At 43.5% G+C, this 23,687-nt stretch overlaps 1 protein-coding gene across 6 annotated transcripts in view; it reads right to left on the reverse strand.

Annotated features, from left to right (window-relative positions):
• LOC122933278 (mitogen-activated protein kinase 14) overlaps positions 1 to 23,687 on the reverse strand; it is a 247,058-nt gene that overhangs the window by 197,151 nt on the left and 26,220 nt on the right. For all 6 annotated transcript variants that reach the window (XM_044288156.1, XM_044288160.1, XM_044288159.1 and 3 more), the window contains exon 2: positions 13,355 to 13,484. In XM_044288156.1, coding sequence (XP_044144091.1) covers positions 13,355 to 13,484 — 130 coding nt within the window. The remainder of the gene's footprint in view (positions 1 to 13,354; positions 13,485 to 23,687) is intronic.

The following is a 23,687-nucleotide window of genomic DNA, read 5'->3' on the forward strand; positions in this document are numbered from 1 at the left end:
ACACACTATATACAAAAATGACAGCAGAAATTGACCAGTGGTGTGGATTTGAAATCTGCAATTTGAAATTTATGCTGCTGTTCTCCCCTGTATATTTCACACTTCGCAATAAAGAGGGAGAAGTCCCATTGCTTTTCTGCTGCTACAATTTTCAGTATATAAATAACACCAGTCTGCACTCCAGGCACATTTAACCCCTTAGGACCCGCACCATACATGTACGGCGCTGGTGGACACGAGTTAAGGACCAGCTCCGTACATGCACCTGCCTGATCAGTGGCATGGACCTGGCAGTCACTGACAGCCGGGCCCCTGCTGCATACACCGGCATCGGTGAAAACACAGATGCCGGTGTGTATACCCCTTGTATGCCGTGGTCAAAGATGACCGCGGCATGCAGAGGGTTCGCGCGGGTACAGGTACCCTCCGTCTCCCCATCAGGTCCCCACACTGCAGTGGCAGGGACCCGATGGCAGAGAAGGCAACCCCAATGCCTCCTATAGGCATCGGAGCTTGCCTTCTATGGAAGCCTGTGAGATCCAGCCTTTAGGCTGGGTCTCACATAGAGGCTGTTAGCATAAAAGCTGACAGCCAATGCATTACAATACACAATGCAATGCATTGCAGAGGGGATCAGACAGCCAGAAGTTAAAACCCCAGAGAAGGACAAAAAAAAAAAATGTAGTTAACCCTTAATTGCCTCAGGGATATATTTCTCGAACCAATTTTCCCCGATCTGTCCTTTCATCCCTATCCCTTTTTTTTTTTTTTTTTCTCTTCTTCTTAGAGCATTAATATATCAGATAGCCAATTTTGAACCATCCTATGCATGATACCGCAAATTATGTGCCTTAGATCAATTAGGTTAGGATGTAAATGCAAGAAGTTAGGAATGATTGAGAATAGGTCACTAATTTTATGACTGGAAACTATGTACCAGAGATGAGTGATGCTTCTTCTCTCCCTCAAATCCACACTCTGTCACTATGAGAGGGGACAATAGCTCGTTGAAGTGGCCTACTGGTATGCTGTGGATGGCCAAGGTTAAGATTACCACTTATTGAGAGGAAAGAAGGGAGCATCATGAAATGGTTGATGACCAATGTACTTATGTTTCAGGTATCTCCCCTCTCGCTCCCCCCCCCCCCCCCCATCCCATCATACTCTCTTACTTAGAGTCTTTTCAATAGTAATATGTTAGACTATGTAATACAGTGCAGGCCGATATGTAGATAACTTTATGTGAACTGAACTGTATGACATATCAGTCCCCATTCCGCGAGCAAGGCAGCTAGCTAAACTACCCATTAAACACTTTACAAATTGGTACTATTCATGTCATGCTACTTCAGCTTCAAAGGGAGTCCATAGCCGTCCATAAATCCCTCCTGATCAAAATACTACAACAATACACAGACCAAGAGGGCAGATTATTATTATTATTCTTAAGGGCTCAAATATATATATATATATATATATATATATATATATATATATATATATATATAACTAAACTTACGTTAGCAAAAATATATGCCCCCAATCATGCACAGATACCTTGGTTGTTAGATGCCTTAGATAAACTTAAGTTGTTTGGCAGACGGTCCGGTAATTCTGGGGGGCGACCTGAAAGTCACCTGGAACCCTTTGCTCGATTCCTCAACTTCCAAGTCCAATATTTCTCACCGTGCCTTAGCTAAATTCCGATCTAAACTTTGACCTTTCTCTTTCAGATACTACTACTCATATTTCTCCACAGTGCATAACTCGTCACGACCACAGGTATTTCGGTTACAGCCATATCGGACCATGCCCCGGTCCATCTCTCCCTTACCCTAACCAACACGCCTCCTACAATGTGGAGATGGCGTCTCAATGAACAGATTTTAGAAAACACTAAAGCACTTTCAGACATACAAACGCAAATCTCAGGTTTTTTTCGAGCAGAACAAAAACTCTGGTCCCTCAAGTACAATAGTCTGGGAAACACACAAGGCTTTTGTCAGGGGACTATTCATTTCTTGGGGTGCCAAACTAAAGAAGGATAGACAAAGAGCTATAGACGAGTTATTAGAGAAGATAACAATTTTGGAAAAAGAACATAAAAGCTCTAGGTTAATTGAAACAAAGACGAAATTGCGAACATTAAGAGAAAAACTCCTCACTCACAAAACAAATCAGCTAAAGCTTACCTACACACCTATCTATGAAATATGAGTCTTCAACGGAAATGTGGGGTGTGAGAGAGAGTAGAGAGTTGAAGGTATTAAACAATTGTTTGTGTCAAATGGGGTCATATAGTGTAAGAGTAGTGAAGTAGTCCAGTTTAGAAGAGGAGACTTGAAGTTGAGGACAGCTTGTTTGTATGAGGGGGTTTCTTCCAGCATTGTTCTGCGACTGTCAGCGTTGTGAGAGGAAGATACGGTTGACAGTGGTGAGAGAATCAAAGTGTTTAAACAGAAAAAGGTTTGCGGTTTCCTGAAGGCAGTGCTAGTTTATGCAATAGAAGGGCAGTTGAAGTGAGAGTAAATGAGAATGTAAAAAGATTGTGGTCAGAGTATGAGAGAGGAGTGTTTAAGAGATTAAATATGTAGGAGAGGCAATTGAAAACAAGGTCTGCTGTGTGTCTGTGGAAGACCACTGTGTTAGGCTGAAGGAGGAAGTTGAGTTGTGTGTGTCAATGTAGGCTCTGTCAGTGGGTGTAAGCCACGTTTCTGTGAGACTAGGGAATGTATGTTTCTGGAAAATGAAGGTGCCATAGATGTAGGAGAAAAGAAAGAAAAGAAAGAAAGAAAAGAAAGAAAGAAAAGAAAGAAAAGAAAGAAAAGAAAGAAAAGAAAGAAAAGAAAGAAAAGAAAGAAAAGAAAGAAAAGAAAGAAAAGAAAGAAAAGAAAGAAAAGAAAGAAGAAAGAAAAGAAAGAAAGAAAGGAAAGAAAGAAGAAAAGAAAGAAAGAAAGAAAGAAAGAAAGAAAGAAGAAAGAAAGAAAGAAAGAAAGAAAGAAAGAAAGAAAGAAAGAAAGAAAGAAAGAAAGAAAGAAAGAAAGAAAGAAAGAAGAAAGAAAGAAAGAAAGAAAGAAAGAAAGAAAGAAAGAAGAAAGAAAGAAAGAAAGAAAGAAAGAAAGAAAGAAAGAAAGAAAGAAAGAAAGAAAGAAAGAAAGAAAGAAAGAAGAAGAAAGAAAGAAAGACGGAAAGAAAGAAAGAAAGAAGAAAGAAAGAAAGGAAGAAAGAAAGAAAGAAAGAAAGAAAGAAAGAAAGAAAGAAAGAAGAAAGGAAAGAAAAGAAAGAAAGGAGGGGGGGGGGGGGGGGGAATCCTTCCTGACTCCAATCAGGCAGTCAGAATAATTCCCTGGATCAACAACCCAGCTGAGCTATTTTGGGGTGGAAGACAGGACCCTGATAGAGAAGGTCTGGGACTGATGGAAGTGTCCAGAAGTTCCCACCCAATAAGCTGAGAAGTAGAGGAAAGCCAGAACAAGGCCATGAGAATTACCAAAACTTTTTTTTCGGCCACTTTCAGGAGAGTCCTTGGTATCAGGCTGAAGGGCGGGAAGGCATAAAATAGGGCTTTTGGCCAAAGCCAAGATAAAGCGTCCACTATCATTTGTTGATCCTGTCGAGAGAGCAAAAGTCTGTTTTCCTTGGTGGCAAACAGATCTAGGATGGGCCATCCCCACTTGTCGGCAATCTCCCTTAATATTTGCCTGTTCAAGGACCATTCTCCTTCTCTCAGTCTTTCCCTGGCTTAGGTAGTCAGCCATCATATTGTCTGCACCTTTTACATGAACCGCCATAAGAGAACACCGGGTTCTTTAGGCCCAGAAAAAGATTATCTGAGAAACTGAGGCTAGGGTACGGCTTCGAGTGCCCCCTTGTCTGTTCAGATAAGCTACAGTAGTAGTAGACAGCAGTGAGCTCTTAGATTGAAGGATACTTCTGACATATCTTCGTCCCAATTGCCCTGAACAAACTGACTTCCTGAATGCCCTCCCCAGCCCTGGTTGCTGGTGTCCATTGTGATGACCATTTTATTTTCTTGGAATCAGTATACACATGTTTGTAGGTTTCTTTGCTCCACCATATCAAGGTGTTTTTTACTTGCTGAAGAATATATACCTTCTTGTATAGCTTTGAGCCCATCTGACAAAAGGAATAGTTGACATTAGCAATCCCAGGATGGTCATTATATTTCTCATGGAAGAGGATTTTTGGCTGCAGAATAGAAGAAATCTTATGGTATAGAATCTTCAGATTCTCCTGAGGCAGGAAAGACATAAGTTGACACAAATCCAACAGTGCTCCCAGAAAGATCTTCTGTTGGCTCGGTGTTAAATCCGACTTGTGAAGTTTTATAATCCAACCCAGACTTTGGAAATACCTTCACATCAGGGATAGATGAGATGCAAGATCTTTTTCTGAGAGAGGGGCAATTAGGAAATCATCCAGATAAGGAATTACCAAAATTCCCTGTAGGTGAAGATGTTATTACTTCGGACATTAATTTGTGAGAAAACTCTTTAAGCAGAAGAGAGACCCAACAGAAGAGCTGCAATCTGGAAGTGACAAGCTGCCTTTTATGTAAATCGCAATCCTTTGGTATTTTTGGTTATCCGGAAAAATGGGGACGTGATAATACGTTTCTTGAAGGTCCTTAGTCACCATACAACAGTCCCGAGGAAGAAGATTTATGGTGGATTTTATGGTCTCCATTTTGAACTTTTTGTAAAATGACAAACTTGTTTAGGAGCCTGAGGTTCCGTTGGGCTTTTGGACTAGGAACACCCGAGAATAAAATCCCTGATGAATCTGATCTCTTGGGACGATTTAGAACTTTTTTCACAGATACTTCTAACTAGATTGTTTTTGCCTTATTTATGGAGCAAGAACCTTGCTTGTATTGTAATGATTTGGAGGTTGTGTCCCGAACTCCAATTTGAGGCCTTCTCCTAGAGTAGCTAATACACAAGGGGGGGCTCCTATTCCCAGGCTGGGACAAATCCCTAACCTGTCTCCTACCTGGCATTTGGCATCATTGTGTCTTTCGAGAGGCATTGTCAGGATTAAAAGAAGAAGCCTCTTCCTTTTCCCTTAGTTGGTTGCCACCTTTTTGACGCATCCTTCTTTTCCTGGTCTGTTCTAGTTTTTCTCTGGTTCCAGAAGGAACGTCTTTGATGAAAGAATCTGCTCTTGGACCGAAAGCCTTTCTTCTTATCAGAGGCTTTATCGAGTAGATCATCTAGTACAGATGCCAATAGTCTATACCCCTCACATGAAATACAACACAGGTGATTTTTAGAGCTTGCGTCTCCTAACCAGGATCGTAGCCAGATAGCCCTATGGGTAGCATCGGACTAAATCTGCCGACGCATCTGCTAAGAAATTTAACATAGGAAGGAAAGCTCACTTCCCACATTTCCTCGCTTGAAGTACACGCTGCTAAATATTCTTCTAACTGGTTTAGCCACACCGCTAAGGTTCTGGCTGTGCAGGTGGATTCTATGCTGGGACAAAACATGGCTCCCAGGATTTTTTTCTAAAGATTCTCACTTTCTTTTTTTATCCATTGGGTCCCGCAAGAGACACATGTCCTCAAACGGGGGTGATGTCTTCTTAGAAATACGCGCCACAGGGGCATCAATTTTTGGTGTCTTGTCCCACAAAGAAAAGGGATATCTTCTTTTGAAAGAGTTGGTTACAGATGATCTTTTTTCCAGATCCTTCCATTCTCTGAAAATTAAAGCTTTAATATTATCATGTATGGGGAAAAACCCTTCTCTTCCTCTCCCCTAAACCCTAAAACATTTGGTCTTGGATAGAGTGGGTCTCCTCAACATCCTCTATATAGATTGTAGCCCTGATGGTTTTTAAAAGGCTAATCAGTTTCTTCAGGGAGAAAAAGAGTAGTTTACCGGAATCAGTCTATTGCAGACAAATGTCCCCCTCATTCATTTCAAATCCGAATTCAGATTTGTTTGATTTTTGAGAGGTCGACGGCTGTGAGGAAGGTGGGGTTAATTTAGAATCCACCGCTGTGCTCAATTCCTCTTTAATAATGCATCTTACGGTATCAGGAAAGGACGGAGATTCTTCTGTGACTATCCTTTCATTGCATTTGGGACAAAACGCTTTCTTGAGCTTTAAAAGAGAAGAACTTTTTGCAAATGGCGCATTTTCTGCTTCCAGATTCGCCACCAGTTTGTTTAGGTGATGGTATCTGTTCCCTAGAATGTTAAAATAGAATTAAATAGGGCCAATAATTTTTATAACTAGGAGGAGACCAGCACCCTAAATACACCAGGGGTAAAAAAGTCACACGCAACAAGTGGAGTAACTAAAGGGTGGGAATAACAATCTCCATAGGCAAGCCGAGGAGGCTTACCAGGCTGAGCGCAATGACGGGAGGATCCCCAGGCTTGTGGGCAAGTTCAGCGGAGTCCACAGGAGCCAACATGCTGACTGCTTCAGAGGATGGCAGAATGAGGTTTGAATCTGCCACTCTTAATAGTCAGCGACGCTCTGCTTCCTGTCCATGAGTCGGCGTCCGGAGGTGTATCGCCGGCTGAGAACAAGATTCCTGTGCCCAAGAGAAACCTCGCCTGTGTGTGCACATGCGCACTGTGATCCTGTGTGATTCACCTAGTGCTGGGGATATCACAAGCTTGGGGTTGCCCTAAGCAATGACTTACACCAAGGAGAGGGGGAAGGGAAGCCCTTGTGACCCCAGAGCCTGCCCTTTTTGCATGACCCTCCCATATAGGGAGGACAGATAGAGGCCGTGCGCATGATCCCTGGTACCTGGACTCAAGGAAGAGTAGGAAACAACATCTGGAATAGGCAAGGGGAGGGAGACTTTCAAAATCCAGCTTCTATGTGGTTTCCTGTCCTGGGGGCAGGGACACCCTCCTGTGAGTGCTGTTGTGGAGGCACCAGAGAAAACATGGTATACACTCCGTATTCTAAGAGAATTAATGGGAACCTGTCATCCATTTTATGCTGAACTCACTGAGGACAGTATCAAGTAGTGACAGACACACACATTTCAGCTCGGTCTTGCTTATGAGCTAAAAGTAAGTGGTTACAGAGAACCAGCATCATAATCATTGCAGCACAGGCCTTGAAAAGAGTCATATCTACCTGGAAGAATCAGAGTTAATCATAAGATCCTGCTCTCTCCACCCATCTGCCGATGATTGACAAGAAGTAAGGAGAAGACTGTCAATTATATGCATATGGGGAGGAAGAGCAGGAGCTTATGAATAAATGACTCTTCTCTCAGGTGATTGGACTCTTTTCAAGGCCTGTGCTGCAATGATTATGATGTTGGTTCTCAGCAACCACTTTTAAGCTCATGAGTGACACACTGCTGAAATCAGCCCCATCTGTCCCCCAGCACCACCCAGGTATTTAAGGAAAGGTTAGGTTAGGCTAGGCAGGGATATTCAGGTAAAGTTAGTGAGAGAAAATATTTTTTTATTTTTTTGTTGCATCACTCTAAATCGGGTGTCTGGAGTCCACAGCACAGCTGTTTGACCCTAGACCCTCCAAGCATGCTGCAGCTTTTTTAGACTGTGGCCGGCACTCTTAGAGTCAGGCCACTGTTAGCGCAGCGCATCGCACCCCCCACTGCTGATAAATGTCGGACGGTTGATTAGCGATATTGATATATATATGCCCTTTTTTTTCGTTACTTTTTTTTTTATTCTTCTGTTAGGTTTAGGGTGAGTTCACGAACACCCGTGCCGCCACACACACGCACACTAAATAAAAAGTTTATCACGCACACACTCCACTATGGCCCGCCGGATGTTCTCAACCGAGGAGGCATACGCCCAGCTTGCCTCCGAGTCAGAGAGTGTCAATGAGGACGACCAAGACCCCACTTTCCTTTTTTTATCCGCATCCTCCTCATCATCTAGCGATGAACATGAGCCCCAAGGCGGCGGAGAAGCGGCCAGGCGGAGCAAGGGGACCGCCATGCTAGGGACCCTGTGGCCCACCCTAGTACGAGCAGCTCTGGGGCTCGTACTAGTTTTCCGGCCCACCAGTTAAATCCACCGGAGCCCCCTGCCGGTGAACTTGTCTGGTATACCACAGAGCGTTTTGAGCCTGTGCATTCCTGATTTTGTAAGCCAACCAGGAATCCAGATTTCCACAGTGGGCTTCACTGAATACGAATACTTTTTTTCAGTGACCACTTTGTAAATCTAAATGGTGGAGCAAACAAACCTGTACGCCCAACAGTTTGTTGCTCAACACCCAGGCTCCTTTTTGGCTAGGCCCGGTAGCTGGACTCCAATCAGTGCAGCCGAGATGAGGACGTTTTGGGGCCTCGTGCTGCAAATGGGCCTAGTCAAGAAACCTAGTGTCAGGCATTACTGGAGTGGAAACGTCCTCTACCAGACCCCACTTTACAGTACGGCCATGACACGCTCCCAGTTTGAGGCCATCCGGAAATGCCTGCATTATTCAGATAACGTAGCATGTCCCCCACAAGGTGATCCTGCCTATGAAGCCTGTACAAAATCAGGCTGGTCATCGATCACTTTGGGGCCAAATTTTTACAGGCCTATGTACCTGGAAGGGAGTTCGTAGTTGATGAATCTCTCATTGCTTTCAAGGGAAGACTCCTTTTCCACCAGTATGTTCCCTCTAAGCGGGCGAGGTGAGGCGTGAAGCTGTACAAATTTTTTTGAGAGTACCTCAGGGTACACTTACAAGTTTCATGTGCATGAGGGGCGAGATTCCCGTATTCAACCCCCAGAATGTCCCCCCACTCTGGGTGTCAGCAGGAAACTTGTGTGGGACCTTATGCACCCACTGCTAGAAAAAAAAAAAGTTTACCACCTGTACGTGGATAACTTTTATACTAGTATCCCCTTGTTCCAGTCGCTTGTGGGACCGTGCGAAAAATCCTCATGGCCTCCCTACCCACCCCCTCCAGGTACCTATCCCCAGGGGCGAGACCTGTGCCCTTACCACTGGAAACCTGTTGCTGGTCAGATAAGGACAAGAGGGATGTCCTTGTACTGTCCACAATTCATGATAACGGCATCACCCCTGTTCGAGGTACCGCGGCAATGGTCCCCAAGTCCGATTGTATCGTCGACTACAAATCGGTATATGGGAGGAGTTGATCTATCTTCAAAGTCCTCAAGTCATAACGCCATAAGCAAAACCAGGGCATGGTACAAAAAAGTTGCGGTCTACTTGGTGCAGGTTGCCTTGCACAACTCTTTTGTGCTGTCCCAGAGCGCTGGCAACACAGGGACAGTCCTTCAGTTCGATGAGGCAGTCCTCAAGGACCTGATCTTTTCTGACCGGGAAAGAGCAGGCCAGAGTGCCTCGGAAACTGGAGGCGCCAGATCTTCCCTGGCCAACAATTACCAGGTGTGGTCCCCCATACTGGAAAGAAGGGATCGACCCAAAAAAGGTGCAGAGTGTGTCACAGGAGGGGGATACGGAAAGACACCACTAAACCACTACACAGTGTGACATGTGCCCCGATCATCAGGGCCTCTGCATTATTGGTTGCTTCAGGGAGTACGACACTTCCATGGAGTACTAAATTTATATCCCAATTTAGCCACTGACAAATCGGATACAAAAAAAATAAAAATAAAAAAGAATATATATATATATATATATATATATATATATATATATATATATATATATATATATATTTGATGACTATGAAAATTGTAGATTCACACTGAAGGCATCAAAACTATGTATTAACACATGTGGAATTAAATACATAACAAAAAAGTGTGAAACAGAAAATATGTCATATTCTAGGTTCTTCAAAGTAGCCTTTGATTACTGCTTTGCACACTCTTGGCATTCTCTTGATGAGCTTCAAGAGGTAGCTACCTGAAATGGTCTTCCAACAGTCTTGAAGGAGTTCCCAGAGATGCTTAGCACTTGTTGGCCCTTTTGCCTTCACTCTGCGGTCCAGCTCACCCCAAACCATCTCGATTGCGTTCAGGTTCAGTGACTGGAAGCCAGGTCATCTGGCGCAGCACCCCATCACTCTCCTTCATGGTTAAATAGCAGTAGTGGAGAAATGAAAAATGCAGCGGCACTCACCAGTGTGATGAAAATCAAGCAGGTACTTTATTCCAACAGGCAAGGGGCAGACAATTCTAGACATGCATGAGAAGAGCAAACGGCCGCTTCGCGCTTGCAAGCGATTCCTCAGGCTCTGCGTCAGCGCATGTGATGCGCGTCACCCATTTATAGCGGCACCAATGATAGTCAGTGCTAATTGACAAAGCAGCTGTGCCTTCATTAAAGGTCAGTATAAATATATCAAAACAAGCAATCAAAAAAACAACAAATAACAGGCAATATAATATAGTGACACAAATAATCAGTGTTTGCAACAATGTATAATTACAGAAAGGAACTTAAATTGTTCCTGTCATTTAAACCCAGTTCACCCAGAGCCTGGGTGCGCAGGATCCACCTCGCTTTCCTCTGCAGGAGGAGACGGTGTCTGTCTCCCCCCTGCAGAGGGGTAGGCACAGTCTCAAGCCCCATGAAGAAAATACAATCAGTTCTGCCTCCATGTGTGTTTCTTACATGTTCTATGAACCTGGGGCAGCCTTTACCAGTTTTCACATAATTAAAATGTCTAACTCTCTCAAAGAGGCACCTAATTGTTTTCCCAACATAGAATCGGCCGCAATCACACTACATAGGTACTCCTGCAGTTAGTTAATAAAGCTTTTGACCCTGTGTTGGGTGCCACCGAACTCAACATATTTCTTTTGAGAGTCGTTTGCACAAAATGAGCAGGTGCCGCAACGAAAGTTGCCAACAGGGATACTGCTCCTAAGCCAGTTACCCCTTTTACTGGTCTGGAACCTGCTCCTTACAAGCCTATCCTTGATTGTGTGACTTCTTCTGAAGGATATGATAGGTTTGTGATCTGTTAATTTGGCCAAGGTTGCATCTCTCCTCAAAATGTCCCAATTTTTATGTATCACTGAGCGTATACGTTTGGCCATGGGACTATACTTAAAGGAGAATGCAAACCTAGGATCCCCTCTAACCTCCCCCTTCTGTTTTATTCCTTTCTTCTCTCCACATGTACCACTCCTTAATAAATCCTCCTTGGAAAAGGACTGCACTATTTTTATATCTTTGTTGAGCAGATCCTCTGGATAGCCTCTGGCCAATAGACGCTGCCTTAAATCAAGTGCTTGTTTTTGGTACCCACTATTCCTGCTGTTAATGCGCCTGAGTCTGGCACGGCCTTCTTGACATTCCATGGATGACAGCTGTCGTAGTGGAGGAAGCCCTCCGTGACCAACTCATCGCCCTCAACCACATCCAGGAATTGTAGACTCCTCCCCCCAAAATTGAGGGCAAATGTCATTCCCATGTCTCAGTCTACTATTAACAGTTCTTCTAGAGATGTGTCTGCTGCTAGAACTCTGTGTGGCATTGATCTGGTCTCTAATCTGAGCTGCTGTTAACCTGTGATTTCTGAGGCTGGTGACTCGGATGAACTTATCCTCCGCAGCAAAGGTGACTCTTGGTCTTCCTTTCCTGGGGCGGTCCACATGTGAGCCAGTTTCTTTGTAGCGCTTGATGGTTTTTGTGACTGCACTTGGGAGCACTTTCAACGTTTTCCCAATTTTTCGGACTGACTGACCTTCATTTCTTAAAGTAATGATGGCCACTCGTTTTTCTTTACTTAGAATTTGTATTATGGCAAGCAAAAAGCAGCTAAGTAAAGAAAAACGAGTGGTCATCATTACTTTAAGAAATAAAGGTCAGTCAGTCCGAAAAATTGGGAAAACTTTGAAAGTGTACCCAGCATGGCTACCACAGCATCTTTCAGCGGCATGCTATTCCATCCGGTTTGCGTTTAGTTGGACCATCATTTATTTTTCAACAGGACAATAACCCCAAACACACCTCCAGGCTGTGTAAGGGCTATTTGACCATGAAGGAGAGTGATGGGGTGCTGCACCAGATGACCTGGCCTCCACAGTCACCGGACCTGAACCCAAATCGAGATGGTTTGGGGTGAGCTGGACCGCAGAGTGAAGGCAAAAGGGCCAACAAGGGCTAAGCATCTCTGGGAACTTCTTCAAGACCGTTGGAAGACCATTTCAGGTGACTACCTCTTAAAGCTCAACAAGACAATGCCAAGAGTGTGCAAAGCAGTAATCAAAGCAAAAGGTGGCTACTTTGAAGAACCTAGAATATGACATATTTTCAGTTGTTTCACACTTTTTTGTTATGTATATAATCCCACATCATGTGTTAATTCATAGTTCTGATGCCTTCAGTGTGAATCTACAATTTTCATAGTCATGAAAATAAAGAAAACTCTTTGAATGAGAAGGTGTGTCCAAACTTTTGGTCTGTACTGTATATACTGATCTGTAATAGCTGACCAGGGGGACAGAAGACAGGCTGTCCCCTCACACTGCAGGGTCTCCATGCAATCCTAGGTGATGCAGCTTGAGACAGAAGACAGGCTCAAGCTGCATCACCTAGGATTGCATGGAGACCCTGCAGTGTGTGGGGATAGCAGTTCGGTTTCACTGTTCTGTGATGGCTGCCCTTTACACAGGACTCAGCAGTGCAGTGTGACAAGACTTGGTCTCCCCTGTCTCTGCAAAGTCAAGCATGATTTAGTAATGTAAGATTTATTATTAGGAAAACCATATCTGAGAGGAAGAAGGAATCAATATGGCAGATAACCCACAAATTGCACATCAAATAAAATAGGTACACAAGAGTCTCTACCTTTTTCTAATAGTAGCCTATCCTGCACTATATACACACAAAACAAAAACCTGGAGCGCATTTTTTAAATACCAAACATTACTTATCTATAATGTATACACCAGATGAACACATTTGTTTGTAGGAACGGCCGTAGCCTCATAGTTCGTTGCAGCAGTTATTTTTTTAACTTCTTTTATTTACTATAAATGTAAAAACACCACTGTTGCTATCCACCCTAATTTTGCAACCTCACCATTGCTGCATAACCGCAACAGTACCACTATTGCTGCCTAAAATGAGAAAAAACAACTATATGTCACGTCCCACGTGACAAATCGCTGCGACTCCCATGCAAAATGTAGCAAGGTAATTTGTGCCTTTGCAATGGGCTGTATGGTTGTACTGATATCTCTGTAAAATGGTACATGAATTAGGGGTGGATAGTGTGCCACACGGGACTTGACAGAATTTTTTATTTTCTTTTTTACTATTTCTTACCAATATTCCAGCACATTTTAAATAGGAAGCAAACCACTATACAGAACAAATTTCGAATAATACATCCATCAGTAATTATGATCAATAAAATATGAAAAGAAACGCTCACATTTTCATGCTTCATATGCTTTAGCAGACGAAGTTCTCTGTAGGTACGCTTGGCATGTATGATAGACTGAAAAGGCCGGGAGAGTTTTTTAACTGCAACACGCTGTTCTGTATTGGTGTCATAGGAAGAACTGTGTGGTGGAAAAAGAAAAATAAATAAAATAAAATATGATAAAATTTGTTAGCAGCACAGAAAAAATAAATAAATAATTCAATCTTTGAAATAAGCAAAAAAAAACAAAAAAAACATAATTTTTCGCCCACCATTTTGTGTATGACATAAGACAGAAGAGGTAACTGTATTGAGCTTTTCAAGTATTTTGTATTAACAGGGTCATCTTGAAATTATCCCCAATTCAGGGGCTCAATTATCCCTGTCTTTATAGAGTGGCAGGTAGCCGAGTAAAGCACTCAGCTAGCTCCAGCAGTCCCAGAGAGAATAAATGGGGAAGCAGGGCGCATGTTCAAACTGTGGGACTGTGTTCTCCGGATCAGTGAAGATCCCATTTGTAGAACTCCCACCACAATAAGTTATCTAGTGGAAATGGCATACCCATTTTTCAATCTGGAAGTCAACTTGTGATCAGTTCAGTTGAAAAGCAGCCTAGTTAGAACCACAATCTTATTTAAAAACTTAGATTGTCAGCTCTCAAACAAAACTAGTCTCGAATGTGTAGTTGTTACACAGCCCGAGATATTAAACCCTTAGTGACCACCCATACTCCTTTTTACATTGTTTACTAAGGGGCCTTAGGCTGGGATACTGTGGCCCAGTCTAAGCGCTGCACAGTTCTCCAGTGCAGCGGAGAGCAGGGGCTCAGCTCTAACATGAGAGACACACTCCTGATCTAGCAGCCCAGACCCGAAGGAGCATCGATCCAGGAGGTTTAACCCATAACATGCAGAGGGCAATGGCGCCCACTGCATGCAAGCGGTTAGAGAGGGACCTCAACTGTAATGATTTGTACAGACGCAATGCAGTCAGTAAAAATGATTACAAATTATGTCAGGCAGAGACGCACGGCACTATAAATCATGATAATGCTGTGCAGTTAAGTCTAAAGTCGTGTTTTATGCAAGAATGTCAGCTGCCCTCCTCAGACCCTGAGGAAGAAGGTGGACCGCCTCTTAAACCCGTTGCCCTCTGCTTGTCCATTTTAAAATGTTTTATTTTAATGATTTATGTGCAAGGAATTGTTGTTTTCACTCATCAATACTGGGTTGCAGCAATGGTACCCAGCTTGGTTGGTAGCAGTGTTCACTCCATTTGACTGTACACATTTCTCAGAGTTGTGCTGGAGTAGGGTTGGACGATATCAAAAATATTCAGACGATAACTATATTAAACAATTTATCGCAATAACGATATATATTGCGATAAATACCCGTTTTAAAGAAAAAAAAACACACAAAGGAGACGTTATACTGTATGGGGGCAGCCACAAGGAGACGTTATACTGTATGGGGGCAGCCACAAGGAGACATACTGTATGGGGGCAGCCACAAGGAGACATACTGTATGGGGGCAGCCACAAGGAGACGTTATACTGTATGGGGGGGGACACAAGGGGACGTTATAATGGACTATGGGGCAGCAGCCAGCAGGAGACATGATCATGAGAGCAGCAGCCACAAGGAGACATTACAGTATGGGGGCAGCAGTGCAGCCGCAAGGAGACATTACAGTATGGGGGGGCAGCATAATAAACTCTTAGACGATTCTCTGAGTCCCTGCAATAACTATACATTGTAAGTCCCTCCTGACCTTCGGTTCACTGGAGACTGAGCCGACTCTGTACTGCACTGCGCTGCTCAACTCAGCCTGGGGGCGTCACCTGATTCCGACGTGAGACGTCAGTCGGTGGGCGGAGGCAGCACATTCGGAGCAGGAAGGAGGAGCGGCTGCTAGAAGAAACTGGTAGATAATGATGGGGAGGGCAGCCGCGGACGCAGTTTTTAAAGCGATGACGTCACGAAATATACCGCGGTATTAAGGAAACAGCAATATCATCGTTTTTTTAATACCACGGTATATCATGATACCGGTATAGCGCCCAACCCTATGCTGGAGGAAAAATTTTCATAAAAATAGAACATTTGTCCATCCAGTTCGGCCTGTTATCCTACAAGTCGATCCAGAGGAAGGCAAAAAATAAAAAAATAAAAATAAAAATAATGAGGTAGAAGCCAATTTTCCTTACTTTAGTGAGGGGGGGGGGGGTTCACTCTTTTAGTGAACTCACTAAAGTGAACTCACTATCACCACCTCCTCCGGCAGAACGTTCTATAGTCTCACTGCTCTTACTGTAAAGAATCCTTTTTTATGTTTGTGTACAAACCTTCTTTCCTCCAGACGCAGAGGATGTCCCCTTGTCACAGTCACAGTCCTGGGGATAAATAGATGGGAGAGATCTCTGTACTGCCCCCTGATATATTTATACATAGTAATTAGATCTCCCCTCAGTTGTCTTTTCTAAAGTGAATAACCCTAATTGTGATAATCTTTCAGGGTACTGTAGTCCACCCATTCCAGTTATTACTTAAGTTGCCCTCCTCTAAACCCTCTCCAGCTCTGCTATGTTTGCCTTGTTCACAGGAGCCCAGGACTGAACACCGTACTCCATGTGTGGTTTGACTAGTGATTTGTAAAGTGGTAGGACTATGTTCTCATCACGGGCATCTATGCCTCTTTTGATGCAACCCATTATCATATAGGTGCTTTATTTTTCTTATACACTTTCAACACACTTCTGGTTTTGGCTCACAAAACTACATAAAAAAAAAAAAAAAAATATTAACAAAGACCGACGAGTCTATATTACCGATAGGAACTAGCTTCTTCCTATGACAGAAACTGAAGGCAGAAGTCTAGAGGATAGACAGATTCAGTTTCTTGCATAGTTGTCTTGAATGTCACAATTTGTATCAACAGTAATAAAGCAAACTTGCGCAAGACAGTTTTAACCCCTTAATGACCCATGGATAAAATCAGTCTTATGTACTAAGTAGGCTCACAAGCTGTGTCCACTCCATACATGCTATCTGACATGTGCTGGCATTAACCATAATCAAAGATCATTTCGATCCTGGTCAAGTAACCCCTCATATGGTAAGTGCAGCACCCAAGAGGTTAGGCAGAGCAAGGGAGCTCAGTATGTCTTCGTATCAGAGTCCCCGTGACAAAACTCAGGACCACAATCAGATACTATGGCAGCCTGGGGCCTTATGAAGGCTCCAAGGCCTGCAATAGCAAACTCCATGTTAGGCCCTGCCTCAAGCAGGGCTTAAAGGGCTTCTGTCACCCCACTAAAGTGATTTTTTTTTTTGGGCAGATGTCACGCACGGCATCCGCTCGTTTGAAACAGCCCTAAGTGTACTAAAATATAAAAAAATAAAAAATAGTAAAGATTCAAAATCATCCCTTCTCCCAATTTTACATATACAATTACACAATAAATAAAGCACTCAAAACAAAACTCCAAAAATATATATACAAAAAAAAGTTATATAGTTGTTCAAATATGGCAATGGAGAACCAAATAAAAGTCAGCATAATATATTGCCCCAGCAGAACCCAATACCATAGTGCAGCACAAAATACTTCCCCAGAAGCGAACACCTCTTCAAAAGCTCTATGGTGGCCAGCATCAGCTGTATAGTTTCTCTCCTCCTCTAGTTGTCTCAAAGTAAGATATAGTGAAGAAGGTGAGACATAGGCCACAGCAACGAGGCAGCTCTACCAACCACATACTGCTTAAAAGACCAGACAAACAGGAGAAAACAGCTCTACATACCTATTAAATCCAGCGACCTTTTCCTCAGATACAGATGTTCTCTTTACTCATCTTCTCCAATCGTTAAAGACCGCCATGGTGGCTTCTTTCACACACATTATCATCTTTGCAGAGTTTGCCACTCAGACACATTAGATTCTTCACTTAACTATTATCCTCCCCACCTCCTTAGCCCCTTAAGGACCCTGCAATTTTTCACCTTAAGGATCTGGCCATTTTTCTGCAAATCTGACATGTGTCACTTTATGTGGTGATAACTTTAAAGGGAATCTGTCACCTGCTTTTACCATTTTAAGCTGGCACCATCGCTATGTTCACTAAAGTACCTTATTTCCAGCAGTCTTCTTTTTACTTTATTTCGTTTTGTAGTTTTGATATAAAATGTTATGCTAATGAGGCTCCAAGGTGCCCAGAGGTGTGTTTTTTTCACTCTCCGGTGCCCAGTGACGAAAAAATCATGTCTTAGTGTCTCCATATTCTGAGAGCCATAGTTTTTTCAGTATTTGGGCGATTATCTTAGGTAGGGTACAATTTTTGCGGGACTGAGATGGCGGTTTGATTGGCACTATTTTGGGGTGCATATGACTTTTTGATCGCTTGCCATTAAGGATCGACCGATATAGATTTTTTAGAGCAGATACCGATAATCTGAACTTTCAGGCCGATAGCCGATAATTTATACCGATATTCTGTGAAATTTCATTGGTTGTCTTAGCTCATTTTTTCGAGATGAGGTGACGGTTAGATTGGTACTATTTTGGCGGGCATACGCCTTTGATCGCTTGGTGTTATACTTTTAGTCATGTAAGGTGACAAAAAAAAAAATTGTTTATTTAGCACAGTTCTTATTTTATACAGTGTTCATCTGAGGGGTTAGGTCATTTGATATGTTTATAGAGCCGGTCGATACGGACGCGGTAATACCCAATATGTCTACTTTTCTTTTCCCCCCTATTTTTTTTTTTTTTTTTTTTTACAACAATTTTATTTGGGGAAAATTGCTTTTTTTTTTACTTCTAACAATTTTTGGGGGGGAAAACTTTGTTTTCCCAACTTTTTTTTCACTATTTTTTGTCTCACTTTGGTACTTCAACTTTTTGGGGTCTGATCCCCTTTACAATGCATTCCAATACTTCTGTATTGGAATGCATTGGCTGTATGAGCAATACAGTGTGTATTACTCATACAGCTTCCTGCCTGTGAGATCCAGGGGGCTGGTTCTCATAGGCTCTCCACCGGAAGGTAGCCCCGATGCCTAAGGAAGGCATCAGGCTGCCTTCAATGCCATCGGGTCCCCGTCACAGCAGCACGATGCTGGTGCATGCAGCAGGGGCCCAACTATCAGTGACTGCCGGACCCTGTCGTGGATCGGGCGGGCGCAGCATCTGCACCCGCCCGACCCCCATGAAGTACATGTACGTCACGGGTCTAAGTACCGCAAAGAAATTACGTACATGTACGTCTTGGGTCCTTAAGGGGTTAACACAAACTCTTTATCCTGGTGCCCAAACAGCGTCACCCCGCTGCCATACCCAATACTGCTCATGGTGTGGTTCTCAACATCCCCTTATATACTGCTGCAAAATAAAAAAAACAAGGTGAAGAAGTGGGCAGGTAATATGTCTCATATGTCTCCAGTAAAAATTCTCAGTATTAACCATGCCCCTTATAGTGCTTTCAGCAATAAATACTACTTCCCTATGGGAACTGAAGAGATTTTGGAAGGAGGTTTTGGATAAATGTGTACTGCATTCAAATTCCAGCCTCAACCTTCTGATTGCTGAATCCAGTGTTTTGGCTAGTAATCAGTGCCAATGATTACAGAATACAGTAACAGATTCAATAGGGTTATTAGACTGAAAAGGGGTGTATATGAAAAGAGGAACGTCACTAACAAATTTGAGAATATTTGGGACAAATTGGACAACCTTCTGATTATTTAATAGGGCATGGCAGGACAGCCGGTTATGGAAAGCACTACAAAGCGTTCTACAAAATGCCAATAAAAATTAGTTGATAAAAAAAAATTAAAAGAAAAAAATAAAGAGAACACAAAAATAACACATCCTAGATCTGAATTAATTAAATATTCTTCTGAAATACTTTGTTCTTTATAGGGGTGCACCGAAATGAAAATTCTGGTCCGAAACCGAAACTTCAGGATGCCCTTGACCGGAAACTGAAACTGCCTTTTTGCCCAAATACTTAAAACGTAAAAAAAAAAGGAAAGTGAATTAAAATATAAAGTTAAACAGATACATAGATATTATACACACAATGCCACCCAAAGTGGTTATTTTTAAAAAAATGTCTCTCCCCCTCCCTTGTCACTCTCATTCTACTCCCCCCCCCTCCCTTGTCACTCTCATTCTACCCCCCCCCCCTTGTCACTCTCATTCTACCCCCCCCCTCCCTTGTCACTCTCATTCTACCCCCCCCTCCCTTGTCACTCTCATTTTACACCCCCCCCCCTCCCTTGTCACCTCTAGTGTAGCCTGTGTAGCGTGGCCGAGCTCTGTTCGGTCCGCGGTACAGGAGCATTTGTTTCTTGTACCCGGCCGGACTGAAAGGAAGTGCACACTAAGTGAGCACTTCCTGTCAGTCCAGCCGGGTACAGGAAACAAAAGCTCCTGTACCGCGGACCGAACAGAGCTTGGCCACGCTACACTAACAACAGCAGTAGCACAGAGCAGACACAGCAGGCTGCGCAGCACTGAGCCGGAGATTCTTTAGAGCGGCAAGCGTTTAGGAGGCACAGCATGAGGGGCGCCGCCGGCCGGCCGCCCGAACGTATATAACCAACCATATTTTCTGCCGATATGTACCAATATCGGCCGAAATGGATTAGGCCCATTTTCGGCCGCCGGAATTTCGGTGCACCCCTAGTTCTTTACATAGTTGAATATGCTGACAACAAAATCACACAAAAATTTAAAAATGGAAATCAAATTTTTCAACCCATGGAGGTCTGGATTTGGAGTCACACTCAAAATTAAAGTGGAAAAACACACTACAGGCAGATCCAACTTTGATGTAATGTCCTTAAAACAAGTCAAAATGAGGCTCAGTAGTATGTATGGCCTCCACGTGCCTGTATGACCCCCCCCTACAACGCCTGTGCATGCTCCCGATGATGTGGCGGACGGTCTCCTGAGGGATCTCCTCCCAGACCTGGACTAAAGCATCTGCCAACTCCTGGACAGTCGTTGGTGCAACGTGACGTTGGTGGATAGAGCGAGACATGATGTCCCAGATGTGCACAATTGGATTCAGGTCTGGGGAACGGGCGGGCCAGTCCATAGCATCAATGCCTTCGTCTTGCAGGAACTGCTGACACACTCTAGCCACATGAGGTATAGCATTGTCTTGCATTAGGAGGAACCCAGGGCCAACCGCACCAGCATATGGTCTCACAAGGGGTCTGAGGATCTCATCTCGGTACCTAATGGCAGTCAGGCTACCTCTGGCGAGCACATAGAGGGCTGTGCGGCCCTGCAAAGAAATGCCACCCCACACCATTACTGACCCAATGCCAATCACAGCGCTGGCCAATCACAGCGCTCAGCTCATAGCCTGAGAGAGAGCTGAGCGCTGTGATTGGCCAGCGCTGCAGCATGGGAGAAGGAGGCGCCGTCAGGTTCCCCTGGGTGGAGCCTAACTGTAAAGATACCGGAGGCAATTACGGGAGGCGGGTGCCGGAATCAAATAGCCGGCACCCGACCTTTGTGACAGGGAGCTGCAATCAGCGGCAGTTGAGTTAACCCTTCAAGTGCGGTACCTGAGGGGTTAACTGTCGCTGATCGCAGCTCCCTGTCACAAAGGTCAGGTGCCGGCTATTTGATTCCAGCACCCGCCTCCTGTATTTGTATAAGAAACATTGGTGGCACAGTGCGCCCCACCCCCCCAAACCCCAGTATAAGAAACATTTATGGCTTAGTGGGAAGTGCCAATGAGGTGCCAAAAAATAAATAAATTAACTCACCTCCTCCAGTTGATCGCGTAACTGGCGGTCTCCTGTTCTTTCTTCAGGACCTGTGGTGACGTCACTGAGCTCATCACATGGTCCATTACCATGGTGATGGATCATGTGATGAGCACAGTGATGTCACCACAGGTCCTTTGATAGGTCCTGAAGAAAGAACAGGAGACGATCAATTAGAGGAGGCAAGTTAATTTTTATTTTATTTTTTAACCCTCATTGGCACTGCCCACTGCGCCACCAATGTTTATTATATTGAGGGGGGGGGGGGGGGCGCATTGCGCCACCAATGTTTATTATATTGACCTTCTACTATGCATTTTGTATTAAAGAATGCTATTATTTTCCCTTATAACCATGTTATAAGGGAAAATAATACAGTGAATAGACTTTCAGCGTAGCAAACATGCGTGAAAATCGCACCGCATCCGCACTTGCTTGCGATTTTCACGCAGCCCCATTAGCTTCTATGGGGCCTGCGTTGCGTGAAAAACGCACAACATAGAGCATGCTGCGATTTTCACGCAACGCACAAGTGATGTGTGAAAATCACCACTCATGTGCACAGCCCCATAGAAGTGAATGGGTCCGGATTTAGTGCAGGTGCATTCCGGTATTTTAAATGCCAGATCTGGCACTAATACATTCCTATGGGGAAAAATGCTGGATCCGGCATTCAGGCATGTCTTCAGTATTTTTCGCGGGAGATAAAACCGTAGCATGCTGCGGTTTTATCTTTTGCCTGATCAGTCAAAATGACTGAACTGAAGACATCCTGATGCATCCTGAACGGATTGCTCTCCATTCAGAATGCATGGGGATATGCCTGATCAGTTATTTTCTGGTATAGAGCCCCTAGGACTGAACTCTATGCCGGAAAAGAAAAACGCTAGTGTGAAAGTACCCTAAAATATTAAGTTTAAATCCCCCCTTTCCCAATTTAACATATAAAATATATAAAATTACATAGCGCTGTCCAAACTATTAAATTATTAAAAAATATCTCCTATGCGATGAGCATTCGACATTTTTTTGTCACCCCAAAAAATAGGATAGGACTGTTCTATTATGGGCCGAATGCGTCAAAATGCAAAATGCACGTGGCTTTTTTTGGTGTGTTTTTTTTTTTTGCAGTATTGAGTATCACAATACTTTTTTATGGTGACGAAAGCGACACTACGATCTGATCGGCGTAGCGCTGTCACGATACCAAAATTTTGATTCAGTTTCGATTTGGCGACTAAAAATTTGATTTGGCTCCTAAGTTTTTCAGTTCAGGAGCCAATGGCTACTAGGTATTTTTTTTTTGTCTAGAGCACTGTGTTGTGCATTGTCATGTATTATATGATCTCAGATTTTCATTTTTTTTATTAGTCATGGGATAACCCCTTTAAGGGCAGGCCCAAACCAATCTAAGGCCTCGTGCACACGACCGTATGTATTTTGCGGTCTGCAAAAAAATACGGATGACATCCGTGTGCATTCCGTATTTTGTGAAACAGAACAGTACTATCCTTGTCCATAATGCGGACAATAATAGGACATGTTCTATTTTTGTGCAGAACTGACAAACGGAAATTTTGCGGACCCATTGAAATGAAATTTTATATATACAGTACAGACCAAAAGTTTGGACACACCTTCTCATTCAAAGAGTTTTCTTTATTTTCATGACTATGAAAAATGTAGATACACACAAAGCATCAAAACTATGAATTAACACGTGGAATTATATACATAACAAAAAAGTGTGAAACAACTGAAAATATGTCATATTCTAGGTTCTTCAAAGTAGCCACCTTTTGCTTTGATTAATGCTTTGCACACTCTTGGCATTGTCTTGTTGAGCGTTAAGAGGTAGTCACCTGAAATGGCCTTCCAACAGTCTTGAAGGAGTTCCCAGAGATGCTTAGCACTTGTTGGCCCTTTTGCCTTCACTTTGCGGTCCAGCTCACCTCAAACCATCTCGATTGGGTTCAGGTCCGGTGACTGTGGAGGCCAGATCATCTGGCGCAGCACCCCATCACTCTCCTTAAAGTTCAAATAGCCCTTACACAGCCTGGAGGTGTGTCTGGGGTCATTGTCCTGTTGAAAAATAAATGATGGTCCAACTAAACGCAAACTGGATGGAATAGCATGCCGCTGCAAGATGCTGTGATAGCCATGCTGGTTCAGTATGCCTTCAATTTTGAATAAATCCCCAACAGTGTCACCAGGAAAGCACCCCCACACCATCACATCTCCTCCTCCATGCTTCACGGTGGGAACCAGGCATGTAGAGTCCATCAGTTCACCTTTTCTGCGTCGCACAAAGACACGGTGGTTGGAACCAAAGATCTCAAATTTGGACTCATCAGACCAAAGCACAGATTTCCACTGGTCTAATGTCCATTCCTTGTGTTCTTTAGCCCAAACAAGTCTCTTCTGCTTGTTGCCTGTCCTTAGCAGTGGTTTCCTAGCAGATATTCTACCATGAAGGCCTAATTCACGCAGTCTCCTCTTAACAGTTGTTCTAGAGATGTGTCTGCTGCTAGAACTCTGTGTGGCATTGACCTGGTCTC

Source organism: Bufo gargarizans, chromosome 3 (genome assembly GCF_014858855.1).
Source record: "Bufo gargarizans isolate SCDJY-AF-19 chromosome 3, ASM1485885v1, whole genome shotgun sequence".
NCBI classification, from domain to species: domain Eukaryota; kingdom Metazoa; phylum Chordata; class Amphibia; order Anura; family Bufonidae; genus Bufo; species Bufo gargarizans.